At 43.9% G+C, this 20,580-nt stretch overlaps 1 protein-coding gene across 1 annotated transcript; it reads left to right on the top strand.

Annotated features, from left to right (window-relative positions):
- Positions 1–2,035: 2,035 nt before the first annotated feature.
- LOC311129957 (interleukin-1 receptor type 1-like) lies at positions 2,036–19,562 on the top strand (the record flags this gene model as incomplete). The annotated part of the gene is made up of 10 exons (XM_084162527.1): positions 2,036–2,111; positions 6,579–6,831; positions 6,930–7,110; positions 8,255–8,444; positions 12,460–12,522; positions 12,639–12,774; positions 15,993–16,144; positions 16,311–16,454; positions 18,514–18,687; positions 18,986–19,562. The coding sequence occupies 10 exons, from the start codon at positions 2,036–2,038 to the stop codon at positions 19,423–19,425; spliced, it is 1,809 nt and encodes a 602-aa protein (XP_084018653.1). The 3' UTR covers positions 19,426–19,562.
- Between the last annotated feature and the right edge of the window lie 1,018 nt (positions 19,563–20,580).

Raw genomic sequence — 20,580 nt, 5'->3', positions numbered from 1 at the left:
ATTTCAACCGTACTGTGATGTTTTACAAAAGTTCTGAACCTTTCTATTCTCATTGCTTCTACAGATTGTGAATTAAAAATAAACAATTTTGCTAAAAGTATTATTATATTATTGATTGATTGACTATGACTTTTAAGATCACCCAGTAATGCTATCTGCAAGGTTAGTTCCAGGTAAATATTGCAATCCTTTAGCCATTCCTGGACCTGTGTCCAAAAACAAGCTACAAATGGACAGAACCAAAACAAATGATCTAATGATTCTGTCTCTTCACAGCAAAATCTGCAGAGCTGGGAAGATTGTATCCCCCATATAAATAACATTCTATTGGTAGCAAGAATTTTATATAACAATTTAAATTGAAAGATTCTAATTTTTGAATCCGGTGTCGTTTTGCGTGTCAGTTCATAAACACTATGCCATGGGATCGGTACGTCAAATATCTCTTCCCAACTATTTTGCAATCTATATGGGACGGCTGTCAATCCTTTGGTCCTTAAGTGAAACTGATATATTTTTTTATTTATCACAGTTTTCCTTAACCAATTATGTTTTTTAATGTTAGGCCGACAGACAAGTTCCTTACTTTCTCCCCCTTCAACTTTCCTCCTTTTCTGTTGAATTGTTAGCACATGTCACGGTTGAACACTTACATATTTGTAGTTATAATTAAGCCTACAGAAGTATATGAGTTCCTTAAAAGCCTATGCAAATCATAATGTGATATCCCCAATGGTATAGTAACCACTTTAGTGTAATATGTAAATAATAATGTTCATATTTTTGTATTAGATTATGTGACGTGCAATAATTTTCAAGGAAAATTTGACATTGCAGTCTACAAAATTAACATGATCGACAGGACTGACATTTACTCTCACGGATGGCCAAAAATAACTATCTAAATGCCACACACCTAATAAGCCACACCTCCTGAAAATAAGCTATGGATTACATAAAAAAAGATAGAACTGCTTGGTCAACCCAGAAAGAAAGTGAATAAAAACCCAATGGATGGTTAAATTAACCCATGTTTGGATACTCGGAAAAACCCAACATGTTGGGTTATTCATGCAACCTGTCACATTATGCTGGCTTGCAAAGTGATGTCTAATTCTGATAGAAATCCAGCAACCCACAACCGACAACTTGCATTCAGAATTCCTGCCAGGGTTGGGAAAAGTGAAATATGAGACTACCTAAAACATCTAAACTGGAACAACCTTTTCAGTAACGGCTAAATAAGTCCAAGTAACATATCGGATTAGTTTAGAATATGTATGACATTTATATCTGAGATGCATAACATTAATTAATCAATGTACATGCAAAAACATAGATATATCATTTCTTTTATGTTTTTTAAATCAACCTGAAATAGAGCACGCTGTGAAATATGATTATGATGGGTGTGGTTTTGGTTCAACTCTGGTTATTAACACCAACATTGAGTGTTAATTCAACATTTATTTGTTATGTTCAGAGTGTAGGCCCTTACCATTAGAGCATATGAATTACATATTGTATTGTGTTAAAGAATAAACCATTTATGATAACATTTTTGCTCAGGATATCACTTGGTGAAGTCCCTAGGACTGAAAATGGATGAATGCAACAACCATGTCTCTGTCACTAACAAATACGGTCATGGATAGTACTGTAACTCTACAATTCACTTGAAAGGCAAGGCACTCTGGGAAAAAAATAAGGCTTTACACCAAGCAGTGTGTTAATTGAACACTTTCCAGTGTCTATAGGGGTCCACACTTTCAGTGTTAATTTATAACTCCCAGTCTATAATTTGCTGTGTAGCTCTGGTGTGTGTTTGTGTGGGAAACAGAAATTCAGTTGACAAGTAAGGGATTCAGTGGATGGTCAGAAAGAAGCATGATACGTTTGTGTGTGAGATCATTTCTTTTGCTGAAGATTTTGGATAGTGTGATGTGACCCTTGATTCTGATAGTTTGTTTGAGCCTATTATGGCAATGCCTGACTAAAACTCACAAGTGATTCTGTGTGTCTCTTTGTTTCAGCTATGGATTGGAGTCAGATGTTGCAGCTCTCACTCTTCTCACTCCTCTGTCTCACTGGCAACTCCAAGGCAGTAGGAGGTAAGTAGCATGAACTTTACCCACATAATTCATCAGCCATTAATTAATCAATCAATCAATCAATCATGTTACGAGGACAGCTAGAAGTACAGATTGAATTAAACTGTATGAATTGAACAGCTCTATAGGCAGAAACATGGTCCTTCACTTTGTCATGACTTAACTCTGACCTCTGGTGGGTGTTGATGGAATTAAATCATTTGAAACAGCAGCCCTGAAAATATCTATGTTTCTTGTTGTTCTGAAAGGTTAAGCACACAGCAAATTCTCCAGTTAAAAAAAAACACAGAGTTTTAAAGGTCCTGAACAGTCATTCTGAAAATTACTTTTTCTCTCATGGGTAACTACCAGGAAGTTTAAAAAGTCAGGCTGAGTGGGCGGGGAGCTTATACTCATTAGCTCGCCTTGACTGACAGCTCTTTGAAACACCTATGTCAAGCAACTTGGATGCAGTGAGCAGTGTTGCAGTAAAATCATCTCAAGCATATTTGGTGACACAAAAAGCAACTCAAACAACATTGAAATTGCATCAATGATGTCATTTATATATATATATATCTCCCGTTTGGCATGTCTTTTGTGATGTGTTTCACAGCAGCACTGACGGATGTGTTGACATGACAACTGAGTCAGAGTTTTGAATGACCCTTCTCCCCCTTTTGTTCCATGCTGGCTGAAGACCTCGCTAGCCAGTAACTAGCTAACACCAGACACAGATGAAAGGGGAAACATATAAGAATATTTGCCATAGATTGATAGGGTAAACTTGTAATTATATTTGCTGACACCATTCAGTCACATTTTGGCGCCAGTAGATTAGCTATCTAGATGTATAAACCACGCCCCTCTGACCCGATGTTGGTTAAAAGGCGGTACTTATTTGAGTTAGGTAAGAGAATATCATGTTACAGTACCAGTGGTGTATTAAAATGAGAGTTAAGGTGATGTCACGTTGTCCCCTAAATAATGATTCCAAGTGTTTGACATGGGGGAGGGGACCAGTAACTTTATGATCAAACTTTATCATTGTATAACTTATCATACTTTAGTCATCATACTTTGATCTGGTTTCCTTCAAATATCATCACATTTCATGAAAAACATCATTTTAACTATTCATGACCTTTAAATCAACACTGAAAGTGTTGTCTATGGACCCCATATAAACACTGGAACAGTGTTAAATTAACTTATGGATTAGTGTAAAGCCTTATTCAAATATTTCCCAGAGTGCCTTGCCTTTTGAGTAAATTGTAGAATTATCACCAATGACTATATTTGTTATTGACAGAGACATGGATGATGTATTCATCCATTTTCGGTCCTATGGACTTCACCCAGTATTAGGTGAGATCCTAAGTGAATGTTATCATTAAAAATATATGTTTAACACAATACCACACGTCATTTTGAGGGCCTAGTTTTACCCTTTTTTTGGGGCCTGAAACTCATACATATAACTTTGAACTAAAACCACGTCATTATTATCATATTTCCCAGCAGGCTCTATTGCAGGTTGATATTTCAGAATTGTTTGTTTCAATATCTATGTTTGTGCACATACATTGATTGACTGATTAATCTTGTGCTACACAAAGATAAATGACATACATTTTTATAAACTAATCCAATTAGTTAATTCAAATCAGTTAGTTCCTAATGTTCCTAACCCGGTACTCTGAATGCAGATTTCAGGTGAATAATTATTCCAACTGTTGGATCTCCACCCACTGATTGGATTCCAATAGGAATTACATATCACCTTGCAAGCTAGCATAATGTGACTTGCAGGCCTGATGTGGCTTGTAAACCATGGGTTTCAGGCCCTTGTGTTACACTCTCAGAATAAAAGGTTTACATTTGTGACTAAAGGGATACAAACACTTATTTCTCTTTGTGTAGCATAAGATTAATCAATCAATCAATGCACCTGCACAAATATAGATATTGAAACAAACAATTCTAAAAACAATCATCCTGCGATAGAGCAAGCTGGGAAATATGATTATGATGGGCATGGTTTTAGTTCAAAGTGACGTGTATGAGTTTCAGGCTCCTTTATTTGGTTAAAACTATGCCCACAAAATAAAGCCTTATGAAATAAATACAGTGCACAACTATTCAGACCCCTTCACCTTTTCCACATTTTGTTACATTACAGCCTTATTCTAAAATTGATTAAATACTAATTGTTCCTCATCAATCTACACAAAATACCCCATAATTACAAAGTGAGAAAACAGGTTTTTAGAAATGTTTACCAAAAAAAATAAACAAGTATTTACATAAATATTCAGACCCTTTGCTATGAGACTCGAAATTGAGCTCAGGTGCATCCTATTTCCATTGATCATCCTTGAGATGTTTCTACAACTTGATTGGAGTCCACCTGTGGTAAATTCAATTGATTGGACATGATTTGGAAAGGCACACACCTGTCCCACAGTTGACAGTGCATGTCAAACCAAGCCATGAGGTCAAAGGAATTGTCCGTTGAGCTCCAAGAAAGGATTGTGTCGAGGCACAGATATGGAGAAGGGTACCAAAACCTTTCTGCAGCATTGAAGGTCCCCAAGAACACAGTGCCCTCCATCATTCTTAAATGGAAGAAGTTTGGAACCACCAAGATTCTTACTATAGCTTGCAGCCTTGCCAAACTGAGCAATCAGGGGAGAAGGTTCTTGGTTAGGGAGGTGACCAAGAACCTGATGGTCACTCTGACAGAGCTCCAGAGGTCCTCTATTGAGATGGGAGAACCTTCCAGAAGGACAACCATCTCTGCAGCACTCCACCAATCAGGCCTTTATGGTAGATAGGCCAGACGGAAGCCACTCCTCAGTAAAAGGCACATGACAGCCCGCTTACGTTTACATTTTACATTTTAGTCATTTAGCAGACGCTCTTAGCCAGAGCGACTTACTGGCCCCCCGTGGGAATCAATCCCACAACCCTGGCGTTGCAAACGCCATGCTCTACCAACTGAGCTACATCCCTGCCGGCCATTCCCTCCGCTACCCTGCACGACGCTGGGCCAATTGTGCGCCGCCCCATGGGTCTCCCGGTCACGGCCGGCTACGACAGAGCCTGGATTCAAACCAGGATCTCTAGTGGCACAGCTAGCACTGCGATGCAGTGCCTTAGACCACTGCGCCACTCGGGAGTTTGCCAAAAGGCACCTAAGGACTCACAGACCAAGAGAAACAAGATTCTCTGGTCTAATGAAACCAAGATTGAACTCTTTGGCCTGAATGCCAAGTGTCCCGTCTGGAGGAAACCAGGCACCACTCATCACCTGGCCAATACCATCCCTACGGTGAAGCATGGTGGTGGCAGCATCTTGATGTGGAAAGGTGAACGGAGCAAAGTACAGAAGAGAGATCCTTGATGAAAACCTGCTCCAGACCTCAGACTGGGGCGTTGGTTCACCTTCCAACAGGACAACGACCCTAAGCACACAGCCAAGACAACGCAGGAGTGGCTTCGGGACAGGCCTCTGAATGTCCTTGAGTGGCCCAGCCAGAGCCCGGACATGAACCCGATCGAACAGCTCTGGAGAGACCTGAAAATAGCTGTGCAGCCCCATGTAACCTTACAGAGCTTGACAGGATCTGCAGAGAGGAATGGGAGAAACTACCCAAATACAGGTGTGCCAAGCTTGTGGCATCATACCCAAGAAGACTCGATGCTGTAATCGCTGCCAAAGGTGCTTCAACAAAGTACTGAGTAAAGGGTCTGAATATTTATGTAAATGTAATATTTCAGTTTTTAATTTTTTATTGATTTGCAAAAAAAATGTAAAACCTGTTTTTGCTTTGTCAATATGGGGTATTGTGTGTATATTGATAAGGAAAAAAACACATTTATTTAAGGCTGTAACGTAACAAATGTGGAACAAGTGAAGGGGTCTGAATACTTTCCGAATGCACTGTATGGCATTGTGTTAAATATATATATATATATTTTATGACAACATACTCATTTAGGATCTCACTTTTTGAAGTCCGTAGGACCAAAAATTGATGAATGCAACAACCATGTCTCTGTCACTTACAAATACAGTGGTGGTAACTCTACAATTTGCTTGAAAGGCAAGGCACTGTGGGAATATTTGAAAAAGGCTTTACACTAATCAGTGTGTTAATTTAACACTGTTCTGGTGTCTATATGGGTCCACAGACTCAACACTTTCAGTATTGATTTAACACCATCAGTGTTCTTAGTTATTATTTGTTTTACTGGATAATTTGTTGTGAAGAGATATATTTTGAAGGGACCATCTCTGTAAAGACTCTGTCTATGCATACTACATGACACGCGTAATAATTGCATAATTTCTTTGCCGTGCATCATTTCTCCAACATGTGTTTTTCTTTAAGAGGTGGCCTCAATAAAAAAGATGGTGGTCCGCAAACAGTCCCTGTGCCGCATGTTTGTCTTTACTTTACTTTATATACTCTTTGTGTGCAGATCTCTGTGAGGACAAAGGACGAGAGGTTGAGCGGGTGTTTTCAGTTTCCGGTGATGCTGCCATGTTAACATCCACCCTGGTGGACCTCAATGTGTTTGACAACGGCAGCATCCCCTATAACATCTCATGGTATGACCCAAGGACTGGGAGAGAGCTGACCAGGGAGACAAGAAAGACTCTGCCGCGGGGAAAGACACTGTGGATTTTTAACATCGCGATGGAGGATGCTGGAAACTATGAGTGTGTTGTGAGGTAGGGGCAATACTTTTGTCTGCTGTGTGTGTGTGTGTGTGTGTGTGTGTGTGTGTGTGTGTGTGCTGTAAATCTTTCCTGTTACCTTTGATAAACAGACTACCCTCCCAGTGCTATAAGAAATCGGCCTTACTGATTGTGAACCACACCAACCCAGAAGAATGCGGTCGACCAGTAAAGGCCTACCAGAACCTGACCAACAAAGCCACCGGTTTTCTGAACTGCCCATTGAGTGACCATATCAGGGAAGTGGACAATTACTCCATTCAGTGGTACAAGGTGAGTCCTATGGGGTAAACAGACAGTGCAGTGCAATGGGAGAGTGTTGAGAGGGAACGCCTGACAGCAGGGGTGGACTGGCCATGCCGGATGGGCTGGTACATTTTTAGCCCAATGGGATTGTCTTTTTTTTATATTTTTTTACATAATTATAATTATCTGGCTAATAACCAAATTAGTTCACCCAAAGTTCACCCAAATTACAAGGACATTGGTTTCCTTACCCTGTAGGCCAGTCTATGGACAAGGTATAACAACAACGTGCTTTGGTTTGGTTTCCCTTGCACTGTTGTCACATGGAAGCGTTTTGGCATTTGTGGCACAAATCTCATTCAAGTCATTTGACCGATATTGGCATTTGTCGCGCATCAGTATGAAAAATGTATGCACTCACTAACTGTAAGTCGCTCTGGATAAGAGCGTCTGCTAAATGACTAAAACGTAAAATGTAATCATGTTCAAATCAATTTGAGATACATTTGGACATGATGTAGTCCCCTGTAGCTCAGTTGGTAGAGCATGGTGCTTGCAACTCCAGGGTTGTGGGTTCGTTCCCCACGGGGGGCCAGTATGAAAATGTATGCACTCACTAACTGTAAGTCACTCTGGATAAGAGCGTCTGCTAAATGACTAAAATGTAAAAAATGTCAATGTAATAATGGGGTCCACAGTGACAAAAATGGGCCTTTTGGGGGCCTCAAGGAAAGAAAATGGGCCAATGTCGGGGCCTCAAGGGAAAAATGGTCTGGTGTGTCAGAAATGCCAGGGCGGATTTCTGGTCCCAGTCTGCCCCTGCCTGACAGTGCTGGAAAGCCTGTTTGAACTCTTTCTTTTCAGTCATTCAGTCTGTCTCTATGTATTCTTAATTTCTGTTTAAAACTATAGGAATGTGGGGTTATTACTACTAGTGACTACATTTGAACAATGTTCCATCAGATACGGTATATACTCTTTACATTGTTCATTGCTCTCACACATTGTACTGCATTGAATTGTTCTGAGAGTAGGTCTTCTAAGGTAAGACATTATCACAACTTATCTGTAATTGTGTATTCATTTTGTTTTATTAGCCATATTCCATTACTATGATATTCCATTCCATTACACTACCTTTCAGTGTGGATTTCTACTTTAAACCTTTCAGGGCTGTGAACCCATTGTGAAAGATGACCCATTGTGGAACAGGTTTAGCTATGTCAATAACAGTGTTACGGAGTTACTCAAAGTAGACGCGGTCATTCCTGAGGACCATGCGTTCTACACCTGCACTATGACCTTTAACTTGGAAGGGCTCAGCGGCAGGATCTCAGAGACCATCAACGGTACGGTGGACGGTGAGTTTTGTTGGCACAGCTCATAAAGGTTGTCCCTAACCACAGATTATTAACATATACCCCCAATCCTTACCACAGCCATTACAGAGATACAGTGCTTTCAGAAAGTATTCACACCCGTTGACTTTCCCCACATCTTGTTGTGTTACATAGCGGGATTAAAAGGGATTTAATAGTCATTTTTTGTTAACAATCTACACAAAATACCCTGTAATGTCAAAGTGTAAGAAAAAGTCTAACATTAAAAAAAGAAAAAAATTGAAAAATAGAACACTAATATATCTGATTACATAAGTATTCAACTCCCTGAGTCAATATATGTTAGAATCACCTTTGGCAGAGATTACAGCTGTGAGTATTTCTGGGTAAGTGTCTAAGAGCTTTCCACACCTGGATTGTGCAACATTTCCCCATTATTCTTTTCAAAATTCTTCAAGGTCTGTCAAGTTGGTTGTTGATCATTGCTAGACAACCATTTTCAGGTCTTGCCATAGATTTTCAAGCAGATTTAAGTCTAAACTGTAACTCGGCCACTCAGGAACATTCACTGTATTCTTCGTAAGCAACTTCAGTGTAGATTTGGCCTTGTGTTTAAGGTTATTGACCTGCTGAATGGTGAATTCATCTCCCAGTGCCTGGTGGAAAGCAGACGGAACCAGGTTTTCCTCCCTGGTCTTCGTGGTTGAATCTGTGTTTGAAATTCACTGCTTGACTTAGGGACCTTACATATAATTGTACTGTATGTGTGGGGTACAGACATGAGGTAGTCATTCAAAAATCATTTGAAACACTGTTATTGCACACAGAGTGTCACGATCGTCAAAAGGAGCGGACCAAGGCGCAGCGTGGAATGCGAACATACTTTATTTATATTCACCACACGAACAAAAACAACAAAACGATACGTGAAGTCCTTGGTAACAAACACAAACCAACACGGAACAAGATCCCACAAAACACAACTGCCAAACGGCTGCCTAAGTATGGTTCCCAATCAGAGACAACAAGCAACAGCTGATTCTCATTGCCTCTGATTGAGAACCACCCCGGCCAACACAGAAACACATGAACTAGATACTGAAACAATGAACACAAAACATAGACTCTACACACCCTGGCTCAACATAAAAGAGTCCCTAGAGCCAGGGCGTGACACAGAGTGAGTCCATGCAACTTATAATGTGACTTGTTAATGTCACACCCTGGCTCTGGGACTCTATATGTTGAGCCAGGGTGTGTTCTTTCTGTTGTGTTTATTTCTATGTTGGCCAGAGTGACTCCCAATCAGAGGCAACGAGTGTCAGCTGTCGTTGGTTGTCTCTGATTGGGATCCATATTTAAACTGTCTGTTTTCCATTTGTGTTTGTGGGTTTTTGTTCCGTGTTGGTCATTGTTACCGTGGACTTCACGAGTCATTTCTTGTTTTGTTTATTGTGGTCTATTATCACTAAAGATAATAAAGTTGAACCATGTTCGTTCATCACGCTGCGCCTTGGTCTATTCCTTACGACGAACGTGACAGAAAAACCCACCAAGTAAGGACCAAGCAGCGTGTCCCGGGGCAGAACTTGGACTGGACATGGGAGGAAGCGCCGGGAGAGGCCCTGGCGAAAGAGGAGCAGCGGCGTCAGCAGTGTCAACGTCGGACAGGCGAGAGGCAACCCCAGAAAATTTTTAGGGGGGGCACACGGCATGGACGATGGGGCTGACGGAGGCAGAAGAGGGGCGGATTCAGAAGGCCACCAGGTTACGGGTACACCGCCCTGTACGTCCTGTGCAGATGCCTCACACAGAGTGTGTGAGGGTAGGCATTCAGCCAGGACGGGTTGTGGCCGCCCTTCACTCCAGGTCTCCTATCCGTCTCCACAGCCCGGTTCGGCCTGTCCCTGCTCCACACACCAAGCCTACGGTGTGCGTCGCCAGCCCAGTCCGGCCTGTCCCTGCTCCACGCACCAAGCCTACGGTGTGCGTCGCCAGCCCAGTCCGGCCTGTCCCTGCTCCACGCACCAAGCCTACGGTGTGCGTCGTCAGCCCGGCCCGGCCTGTTCCTGCCACTCGCACCAAGTCTATGGTGCGCGTCGCCAGCCCGGCCCGGCCTGTCCCTGCTCCACGCACCAAGCCTATGGTGCGCATCGTCAGCCCGGCCCGGCCTGTTCCTGCCACTCGCACCAAGTCTACGGTGCGCGTCGCCAGCCCGGCCCGGCCTGTTCCTGCCACTCGCACCAAGTCTACGGTGTGCGTCGCCAGCCCGGCCCGGCCTGTTCCTGCCACTCGCACCAAGTCTACGGTGCGCATCGCCAGCCCGGCCCTGCCTGTTCCTGCCCCTCGCACCAAGCCTACGGTGCGAGTCGTCAGCCTGGTCCAGCCCGTTCCTGCTACTCGCACCAAGCCAGGGGTGCGAGTCGTCAGCCTGGTCCAGCCCGTTCCTGCCACTCGCACCAAGCCAGGGGTGCGAGTCGTCAGCCTGGTCCAGCCCGTTCCTGCCACTCGCACCAAGCCAGGGGTGCGAGTCGTCAGCCTGGTCCAGCCCGTTCCTGCTACTCGCACCAAGCCAGGGGTGCAAGTCGTCAGCCTGGTAAGGCCCGTCGCTGCTCCACGCACCAAGCCAGGGGTGCGAGTCGTCAGTCCGGTGAGGCCCGTTCCGGCTCCACGCACCAAGCCAGGGGTGCGCATCGTCAGCCCGGTCCGGTCCGTTCCGGCTCCACGCACCAAGCCAGGGGTGCGTATCGTCAGCCCGGTCCGGCCCGTCGCTGCTCCACGCACCAAGCCAGGGGTGCGAGTCGTTAGTCCGGTGAGGCCCGTTCCGGCTCCACGCACCAAGCCAGGGGTGTGCATCGTCAGCCCGGTCCGGTCCGTTCCGGCTCCACGCACCAAGCCAGGGGTGCGTATCGTCAGCCTGATCCGGCCCGTTGCTGCTCCACGCACCAAGCCAGGGGTGCGCATCGTCAGCCCGGTCCGGTCAGTTCCTGCCTCACGCACCAAGACAGGGGTGCGCGTCGTCAGTCCGGCACAACCCGTGCCTGGGTCATCGGTGCCAAATCAGGTACCGCTCAACTGCTCCACAACGGAGCTGAAGCTAGCCGCTCCTGCTACGTCCAGGTCAGTTCCAGCCAGCGGGGCCAGACCGGACCAGGGGCGCTATGGGGGGTTTATTGGAGGGTGGTGGGCAAGCCCGGAGCCAGAACCGCCGCCGAGGAGGAATGCCCACCCAGCCCTCCCCTGTTTTGCTCTTATTGAGGCGCGGTCGCAGTACTGTCACACCCGGGCTCTGGGACTCTATATGTTGAGCCAGGGTGTGTGTATTCTATGTGTTATATTTCTATGTTGGGGGTTCTAGTTCGTCTGTTTCTATGTTTGCCTGAGTGACTCCCAATCAGAGGCAACGAGTGTCAGCTGTCGTTGGTTGTCTCTGATTGGGAGCCATATTTAAACTGTATGTTTTTCAATTTGTGTTTGTGGGTTTTTGTTCCGTGTCGGTCATTGTTACCGTGGACATCACGAGTCGTTTCTTGTTTTGTTTTTGTTGTCTATTATCACTAAAGATAATAAAGTTAAACATGTTCGTTCATCACGCTGCGCCTTGGTCTATTCCCTACGACGATCGTGACAGTTAAGCAACATTTTACTCCTGAACTTATTTAGGCCTGCCATAACTAAGGCATTGAATACTTCTTGACTCAAGACATTTCATCATTTTTAATTAATTTGTAAACATTTCTAAAAACATTCCACTTTGACATTATGGGGTATTGTGTGTAGGCCATTGATACAAAAATCTAAATTGCATCAATTTCAAATTCAAGCTGTAACACAACAAAACGTGGAAAAAGTCAAGGGGTGTGAATACTTTCTGAAGGCACTGTATATGACCCTGAATCAGAGGTTATGAGTTCATAAAGGCTGCTTTGAAACTTTGCTCTTTGAGAGCTTAGAAAGGGTTGTTTTCTATAGGGTCAGGTGACTGAATATTTCTGTGTCTTTCTATGATGTTTATGAATCATTGTCATAATTTCAGTGCAGTATTGCCTGGAGCCCAAAGTGGTTGAACCTGCCAATGAGATCATCAAAGCAGATTTGGGTGAGTAAACCATTAGAGAACGTGTGTGTGTGTGTGTGTGTGTGCGCGTGCGTGCGTGAGTTTATTATTTATTTTCATTCATGATCCAAATAAAGAATTCAATGTTTGCCCCCTAGGTTCTTCCTTCAGTAAGATGTGTCGGGTGTTTGTGGAGAGTGTGGGGAATGAATGTTTTACGGATTTGAATTGGATAGCTAGAGAAAACTCAATTTCCAAAATTGTCTCAGAGCGCGTCTTTCAGGAATCACAAAGGTAGGTTGAGACAACACAACAGTATCACAATACACACTGTAAGAATTATACAAATGTGTTGCTTTTTAACCATTTTCATGTAGACTTGATTGTGTGTTTTGGATCATTGTCTTGCTGCATGACCCAGCTGCGCTTCAGCTTCAGCTCACAGACGGATGGCATGACATTCTCCTGTAGAATTCTCTGATACAGAGCAGAATTCATGGTTCCTTCTATTAAGTCAAGTCGTCCAGGTCCTGAGGCAGCAAAGCATCCCCAAACCATCACAATACCACCACCATGCTTGACTTACAGTATGAGGTTCTTACTGTGTAATGCAGTGTTTGCTTTTCGCCAGACATAATGGGACCCATCTCATCCAAAAAGTTGACTCAAGTTTGCCAAAAAGCACCTGAATCATCAAGACTATTTGAAGAATGTTCTATGAACAGATGAGTCAAAAGTATAACTTTTTGGACAACATGGGTCCCATTACGTTCTACAGGAGAATGTAAGGCCATCTGTCTGTGAGCTGAAGCTGAAGCACAGCTGGGTCATGCAGCAAGACAATGAACCAAAACACATATTCAAGTTTACTTGAAAATGGTTAAAAAGCAACACATTTGAAGTTTTTTAATTTACTAGTCAAAGTCCAGACCTAATTCCAATTGAGATGTTGTGGTAGGACTTGAAACTAGCAGTTCATGCTTGAAAACCCAAAAATGTTGCATGCAAGAGTGGGCCAAATTCCTCCACAGTGATGTGAGAGACTGATCAACAACTACAGGAAGCATTTGGTTGCAGTCATTGCAGCTAAAGGTGGCACAACCAGTTATTGAGTGTAAGGGGGCAGTTACTTTTTCACACTTGCATAACTTTGTTAATTAAATAAATAAAATAAGTATAATTTTTGGGTTTGTTATTTGTACACTCAGGTTCCTTTATCTAATATTAGGTTTTGGTTGAAGATCTGATAACATTCAGTATAAAAAATATGCAAAAATAGAGAAAATCAGAAAGGAGAAAATACTTTTTCACAGCACTGTATATGCCTGTATTCTGTGTCATCCAGATGGATGTTCTACTGTATAGTATCTAAACTGTTGGTATCGTATCAGGTATACCACTGAGATTAAGATAGGCTCCATATACCTTAATACATAGTGCTTGCTTTGAAACTTTGGAACTTCACAAAATCAAATCAAATCACATTTTATTTGTCACATGCGTCGAATACAACAGGTGTAGACCTTACCGTGAAATGCTTACTTACAAGCCCTTAACCAACAATGCAGTTCAAGAAATAGAGTTAAGAAAATATTTACTAAATAAAATAAAGTAAAAAATCAAATAAAAAGTAACAATAAAATAACAATAACGAGGCTAAATACAGGGTGTACCGGTACCAGGTCAATCAGCGGGGGTACAGGTTAGTCGAAGTAATTTGTACATGTAGGTAGGGGTAAAGTGACTATGCATAGATAATAAACAGCGAGTAGCAGCAGTGTAAAAACAAAGGGAGGGCGGGGTGTCAATGTAGATAGTCCAGGTGGCCATTTGATTAATGTTGACACAAAGGAACTTGAAACTCTCGACCAGCTCCACTACAGCCCTATCGATGTGAATAGGAGCGTGTTTGGCCCTCCTTTTCCTGTAGTCCACAATAGCTCCTTTGTCTTGATCACGTTGAGGGAGAGGTTGTTGTCCTGGCACCACACTGCCAGGTCTCTGACCTCCTCCCTTTAGGCTGTCTCATCGTTGTCGGTGATCAGGCCTACCACTGTTGTGTCGTCAGCAAACTTAATGATGGTGTTGGAGTCGTGCTTGGCCACGCAGTCATGGGTGAACAGGGAGTACAGGAGGGGACTAAGCATGCACCCCTGAGGGGCCCCAGTGTTGAGGATCAGCTTGGCAGATGTGTTGTTGCCTACCCTTACCACCTGGGGGCGGCCCGTCAGGAAGTCCAAGATCCAGTTGCAGAGGGAGGTGTTTAGTCCCAGGGTCCTTAGCTTAGTGATGAACTTTGTAGGCACTATGGTGTTGAACGCTGAACTGTAGTCAATGAACAGCATTCTCACATAGGTGTTCCTTTTGTCCAGGTGGGAAAGGGCAGTGTGGAGTGCGATTGAGATTGCGTCATCTGTTGATCCATGGGGGCGGTATGCAAATTGGAGTGGGTCTAGGGTTTCCGGGATGATGGTCTTGATGTGAGCCATGACCAGCCTTTCAAAGAACTTCATGGCTACCGACGTGCTACGCGACGGTAGTCATTTAGGCAGGTTACCTTCGCTTTTCTGGGCACAGGGACTATGGTGGTCTGCTTGAAACATGTAGGTGTTACAGGCTTGCTCAGGGAAAGGTTGAAAATGTCAGTGAAGACACTTGCCAGTTTGTCCATGCAGGATCTTGTCCAAAGCAGGAATCAGCAGGATAGAATTATGGTCAGATTTGCCAAATGGAGGGCGAAGGAGAGCTTTGTATGCGTCACTGTGTGTGGAGTAAAAGTGGTCTAGGGTTTTTTTTCCCTCTGGTTGCAGATGTGATATGCTGGTAGAAATGAGGTAAAATGGATTTAAGTTTGCCTGCATTAAAGTTCCTGGCCACTAGGAGCGCCGCTTCTGTCCTGCCGATGCACGGAAATCCAGCCAACTGTATATTATCCGTGTCGTCGTTCAGCCACGACTTGGTGAAACATAAGCTATTACAGTTTTAATGTCCCGTTGGTAGGATAGTCTAGAACGGAGCTCATCCAGTTTATTCTCCAGTGATTGCACGTTGGCCAATAGAACGGATGGTAGAGGCGGGTTCCCCACTCGCCGAAAAATTCTCACAAGGCACCCGATCTCCGCCCCCTGTACCTCTGTCTTTTCTTCACACGAATGACGGGATTTGGGCCTGGTCTCGGAGAAACAGTATATCCCTTCTGTAAGACTCATTAAATAAAAAAATCTTTGTGCAGTTCGAAGTGAATAATCACTGTTCTGATATCCAGAAACTATTTTCGGTCATAAGAGACGGTAGCAGCAACATTATGTACAAAAAAGGTTACAAACAATGGAAAAAACCTCACAAAATAGCACAGTTGGTTAGGAGCCTGTAAAACGGCACCCATCCCCTCAGGCGCCAATAACAGTGTATGTTATGTTAACTGTTGCCATGATGGTTTGATTGTGCGTTCACAAGGGGGAACTTGTCTGTCCCCCCCCCCCCCCCCCCCCCCTCCCTCCCCCCCAAACCAGGGAGTGGAGAGAAGAAGCGTTGAAGGGTGTATGGTTGGAGCGTCATTTGAATTTCTTGATGGTGGAAGAGGAAGACTTTTACATCAACTACACGTGTTTGGTTTCCAGTGACAGAGGCATTTCTTTAGCCGTCTTCATACTACAGCCTACAGGTTAGACAATACTGTCTGGAGGATAACATAAAGGTGTTTCAAAAGAGATCACACACATATTATCCTGTCCCTTTACCCTTGTTTTGATAGTGTATTATAACAACTGCAACCTCACCACTTTTGAAAAAACTGTTATAAATGCTATCTTCTCTCTTTTTCTGCACAGATCCAAACTATCTGCTCCCTATTAGGGTACTACTGACCAGTCTGGTATTGGTGTTTACTGTTAGTGTTGTTATTTACCATCGCTTCAAGATCGACATCGTGCTGTCGCTCAGGAGGATGTTCCCGCTTCTCTACACAAACACAGGTACGCAATGAGAGACACTTTACCGCACATATACTGCGCAAGCACACTCATGGAAACATTAATAGAAACATGCCTGAGCGCGCACACGCAGACATGCACACACTCATGCACACACACACTATCTGCAGACTCATTGCATACTGTGCTTTCATGAAATGGAAACTCGCACTAACATAAATATACATTCCTACACCAGATACAGACAGAAATGCACATACAGCATGTCTCCCCACAAACCCCCGGGCCCACACTTAAACCCACACACACACGCATGTTGCATTGCTTGTGTTAGGTTCTGAACAAACTGAGTAAAAACTCAAACGGACAACTAGAAAAAGCTCAAACAAAGTTTATTCACCCACTGGGTCATACAGCTGCAAAGACAAAGATGTTTACACAATCACATATATTTATACCTTCCTACTAGGCGGAGTCAACCCCTTGCATATTTAGACAGCCAATACATCTCTGTTGCTAGTCAGGAACGTATTTGGTTCCTCTCATTGGTGTAGCCTCCTGCTAGAACCTTCATGGGCATGGAAATATACAGTTGAAGTTGGAAGTTTACATACAGTCATTAAAACTTGTTTTTCAACCACTCCACAAATTTCTTTTTAACAAACTATAGTTTTGGCAAGTCGGTTAGGACATCTACTTTGTGCATGACACAAGTAATTTTTCCAACAATTGTTTACAGACAGATTATTTCACATATAATTCACAGCAATTCCAGTGGGTCAGAAGTCTACATACACTAAGTTGACTGTGCCTTTAAAGTTGGCTTGCAAGCTGAAGAACACCATCCCAACTGTGAAGCACGGGGGTGGCAGCATCATGCTGTGAGGGTGCTTTGCTGCAGGAGGGACTGGTGCACTTCACAAAGTAGATAGCATCATGAGGAAGGAAAATTATGTGGATGTATTGAAGCAACATCTTAAGACATCAGTCAGGAAGTTTAAGCTTGGTCGCAAATGGGTCTTCCAAATGGACAATGACCCCAAGCATACTTCCAAAGTTGTGGCAAAATGGCTTAAGGACAACAACGTCAAGGTATTGGAGTGGCCACCACAAAGCCCTGACCTCAATCCTATAGAACATTATGGGCAGAACTGAAAAAGCGTGTGCGAGCAAGGAGGCCTCTTACACCAGCTCTGTCAGGAGGAATGGACCAAAAGTCATCCAACTTATTGTGGGAAGCTTGTGGAAGGCTACCCGAAACGTTTGACCCAAGTTAAACAATTTAAAGGCAATGCTACCAAATACTAATTGAGTGTATGTAAACTTCTGACCCACTGGGAATGTGATGAAATAAATAAAAGCTGAATAAATCATTCTCTTTACTATTATTCTGACATTTCACATTCTTAAAATAAAGTGGTGATCCTAACTGACCTAAGACAGGGAATTTTTACTAGGATTAAATGTCAGGAATTGTGAAAAACTGAGTTTAAATGTATTTGGCTAAGGGGTATGTAAACTTCCGACTTCAACTGTATGTGTGTGACAGGACTGACTGTTCCTCCTCACTTCATCTGACCTGACCTCGGGCCGAATTCCTCACTCCTCCCTACTCCACGGCTGTCCTACCTTAGCAGTGACTGAAACCAGACTGTTGCCCTTTGCCTCTCTCCATAGGGTACATGAGATTTAAGAATAACATTTTCCAACAGAATGTAAGCTCTGCACTCCCCTTTCTCACTCAGTAACTTTCCATACACCCGGTTCTAATATGGTAACATGAATAAGTATATTCCAAGCTAGAATCCAACACTTGTTTCCCACTCCCCACCTGACCACAAGTAAAATCAGTAGCAAGTGTAGCAATGTATTGTAGCACATCCCACAGCTATGCAAGCACAGCATTTTCCATGACTCAGAGGAAACAGAGAGGAAGTTTGATACAAGGCACTAAATAGGCCATGTAACCATAAAACACAAGCAACTATGGTGTCATAAATAACCAAGCCTCCTCTGTTAGGCAGGTTTGTGGAGGCTTTTGCTCTAGCCCAGCACTAACACATCTATTTTGTTTTACCTGTCCCTATCCTGCATGTGGCAGACTCTGATGGGAAGTTGTATGATGCGTACGTGGCATACCCCCGTCTGTTTGGGGATGGGGGCGGAGCCTGTGGGGAGGCAGAGATGTTTGCCCTCCACATGTTGCCCCAGGTTCTGGAGGGGAGGTGTGGCTACAGGCTGTTCATACTGGGCCGGGACAGCCTACCAGGGGAAGGTATGACATCTCAGCTCGACCCTGAGGCTCCAGGTTCCAGAGGACTAAGTTAGCCTTGGCATTAGTACATAAGTAGCATGATGATGAAATATGTGAAACCTTTCTGAAATCATAAAGACCTTCAGAAACCATTTAAATGGTAGAACAATGTTTTAATAACAATTTTCCCTACTCCCTGACCCCCTCTTCTCCTCCCTCCTCCCTTTCCCCCTCTTCTCCTCCCTCCTCTCTCCTCCCTTTCCCCCTCTTCTCCTCCCTCCTCCCTTTCCCCCTCTTCTCCTCCCTCCTCCCTCTCTAGCCATAGTAGATGCAGTGGAGGAGAGCATGCTGGCAAGCCGGCGTCTCCTCCTGGTCTACTCTGGCTCTACGTTCTGCAGTGGAAGCCACAGTGACAGCAGCAGTGGTGTCCTGGAGGCCTGGCAGAGCTTCGAGAGGCAGACGGCCATGCACCGTGCCCTGTTGGAGGGCTCCCTTAAGGTGGTCCTTGTGGAGCTGGAGGAGGTCTCCCCCACACAGCTGACCCTCTTCCCCGAGTCGGTGCGCCACCTCCGGGAGCGCCAGGGCGCCGTCTGCTGGTGGAAGAGTAGCAGAGGGTTGAGGTGTGGGAGGTGGGGAGAAGAGGAGAAGAGAGGGGAGCTGGCTTCGTCCCCTCTCTCCTCACCCTCTCTTTCCTTGTCCTCACGCTTCTGGAAGGAACTGAGGTATTATATGCCAGTGAGGGGCACGAGGACGAGGTGACCAGAGAAGAACAGCCTGATGAAGTTGTGATGGGATGGATGGGCTTTGGAGAGGACAGTGTTAGACATAACGAGGAAATCTGTTGAATGAAAGGACTTCTGGTACCTGACTCTCTCAACACATTTTCATGAAAAATTATTGAATCCAGTTATTTATGTGTGACTGATACCGGTGTGGAACAGCTGGTCAATCTTAAAGGATTCTGAATGATTACCTTGCTAATAGGATGATTGAATATTATTGTCTTGCTGACAATTCTTTTTTTGTGAGTTTCCTCCTAATACAGGATGTGGTAGGAATCCTAAGGGTCATCATCATCACACCTGTTAATACTTATTTTCTATAACTTTGTGTGAAATCTATTTCTTATTGCAACGGCAAGTAAAATATGCCCTTTGTGTTTTATAGCAACGCAAGGTGTTTAATGTGAATGATGTTTTGCTTACAGCTAATGTTTTTTATACTGTCTATGTTTTCATGTTTTCTATTGTTTTCTAAAAATACATTTTAATCTATTTTAGAATAAGGCTGTAATGTAACGAAATGTGGAAAAAGTCAAGTGATCTGAATACTTTACGAATGTACTGTATGTCATGAGGTCCACCTGGCTACCACAACACACTGTCTTCAGTTGCCACGAAGTTGGAAGCACAGAATCATCTAGAATGTCAATGTATGCTTTAGCGTTAAGATTTCTCTTCACTGGAACTAAGGGGCCTAGCCCGAATCATGAAAAACAGCCCCAGAATATTATTCCTCCTCCACCAAACTTTACAGTTGGACACTATGCATTGGGGCAGGTAGCGTTCGTCTGTCGGACTGCCAGATGGTGAAGCGTGACACATCACTCCAGAGAACACAATTCCACTGCTTCAGAGTCTAATGGAGGTGAGCTTTACACCACTCCAGCCGACTCTTGAAGGTAACAGCGCTCACTGTTGCCCCTAGTGGCCGGTTTCCACGTCATCTCCTGATGTCCTCAGACATGGAGGGACGTCAAATACTGACTTGTATGACGGGTGACCAGGCCGGATTTATCACCACCTTCAAGAAAAGTAACTTTGAATATGTCAAGATAAGAGAATATTCTGCGTCATTACCGCAACGACTATAACTCATCTGGAATTGCTTCTATTTAAAAGAATACGTCTCAAC

This window comes from Coregonus lavaretus (assembly GCF_964263955.1).
Source record: "Coregonus lavaretus genome assembly, chromosome: 5".
In the NCBI taxonomy this organism is placed as follows: domain Eukaryota; kingdom Metazoa; phylum Chordata; class Actinopteri; order Salmoniformes; family Salmonidae; genus Coregonus; species Coregonus lavaretus.
This window is presented reverse-complemented; position numbering and strand designations above follow the sequence as displayed.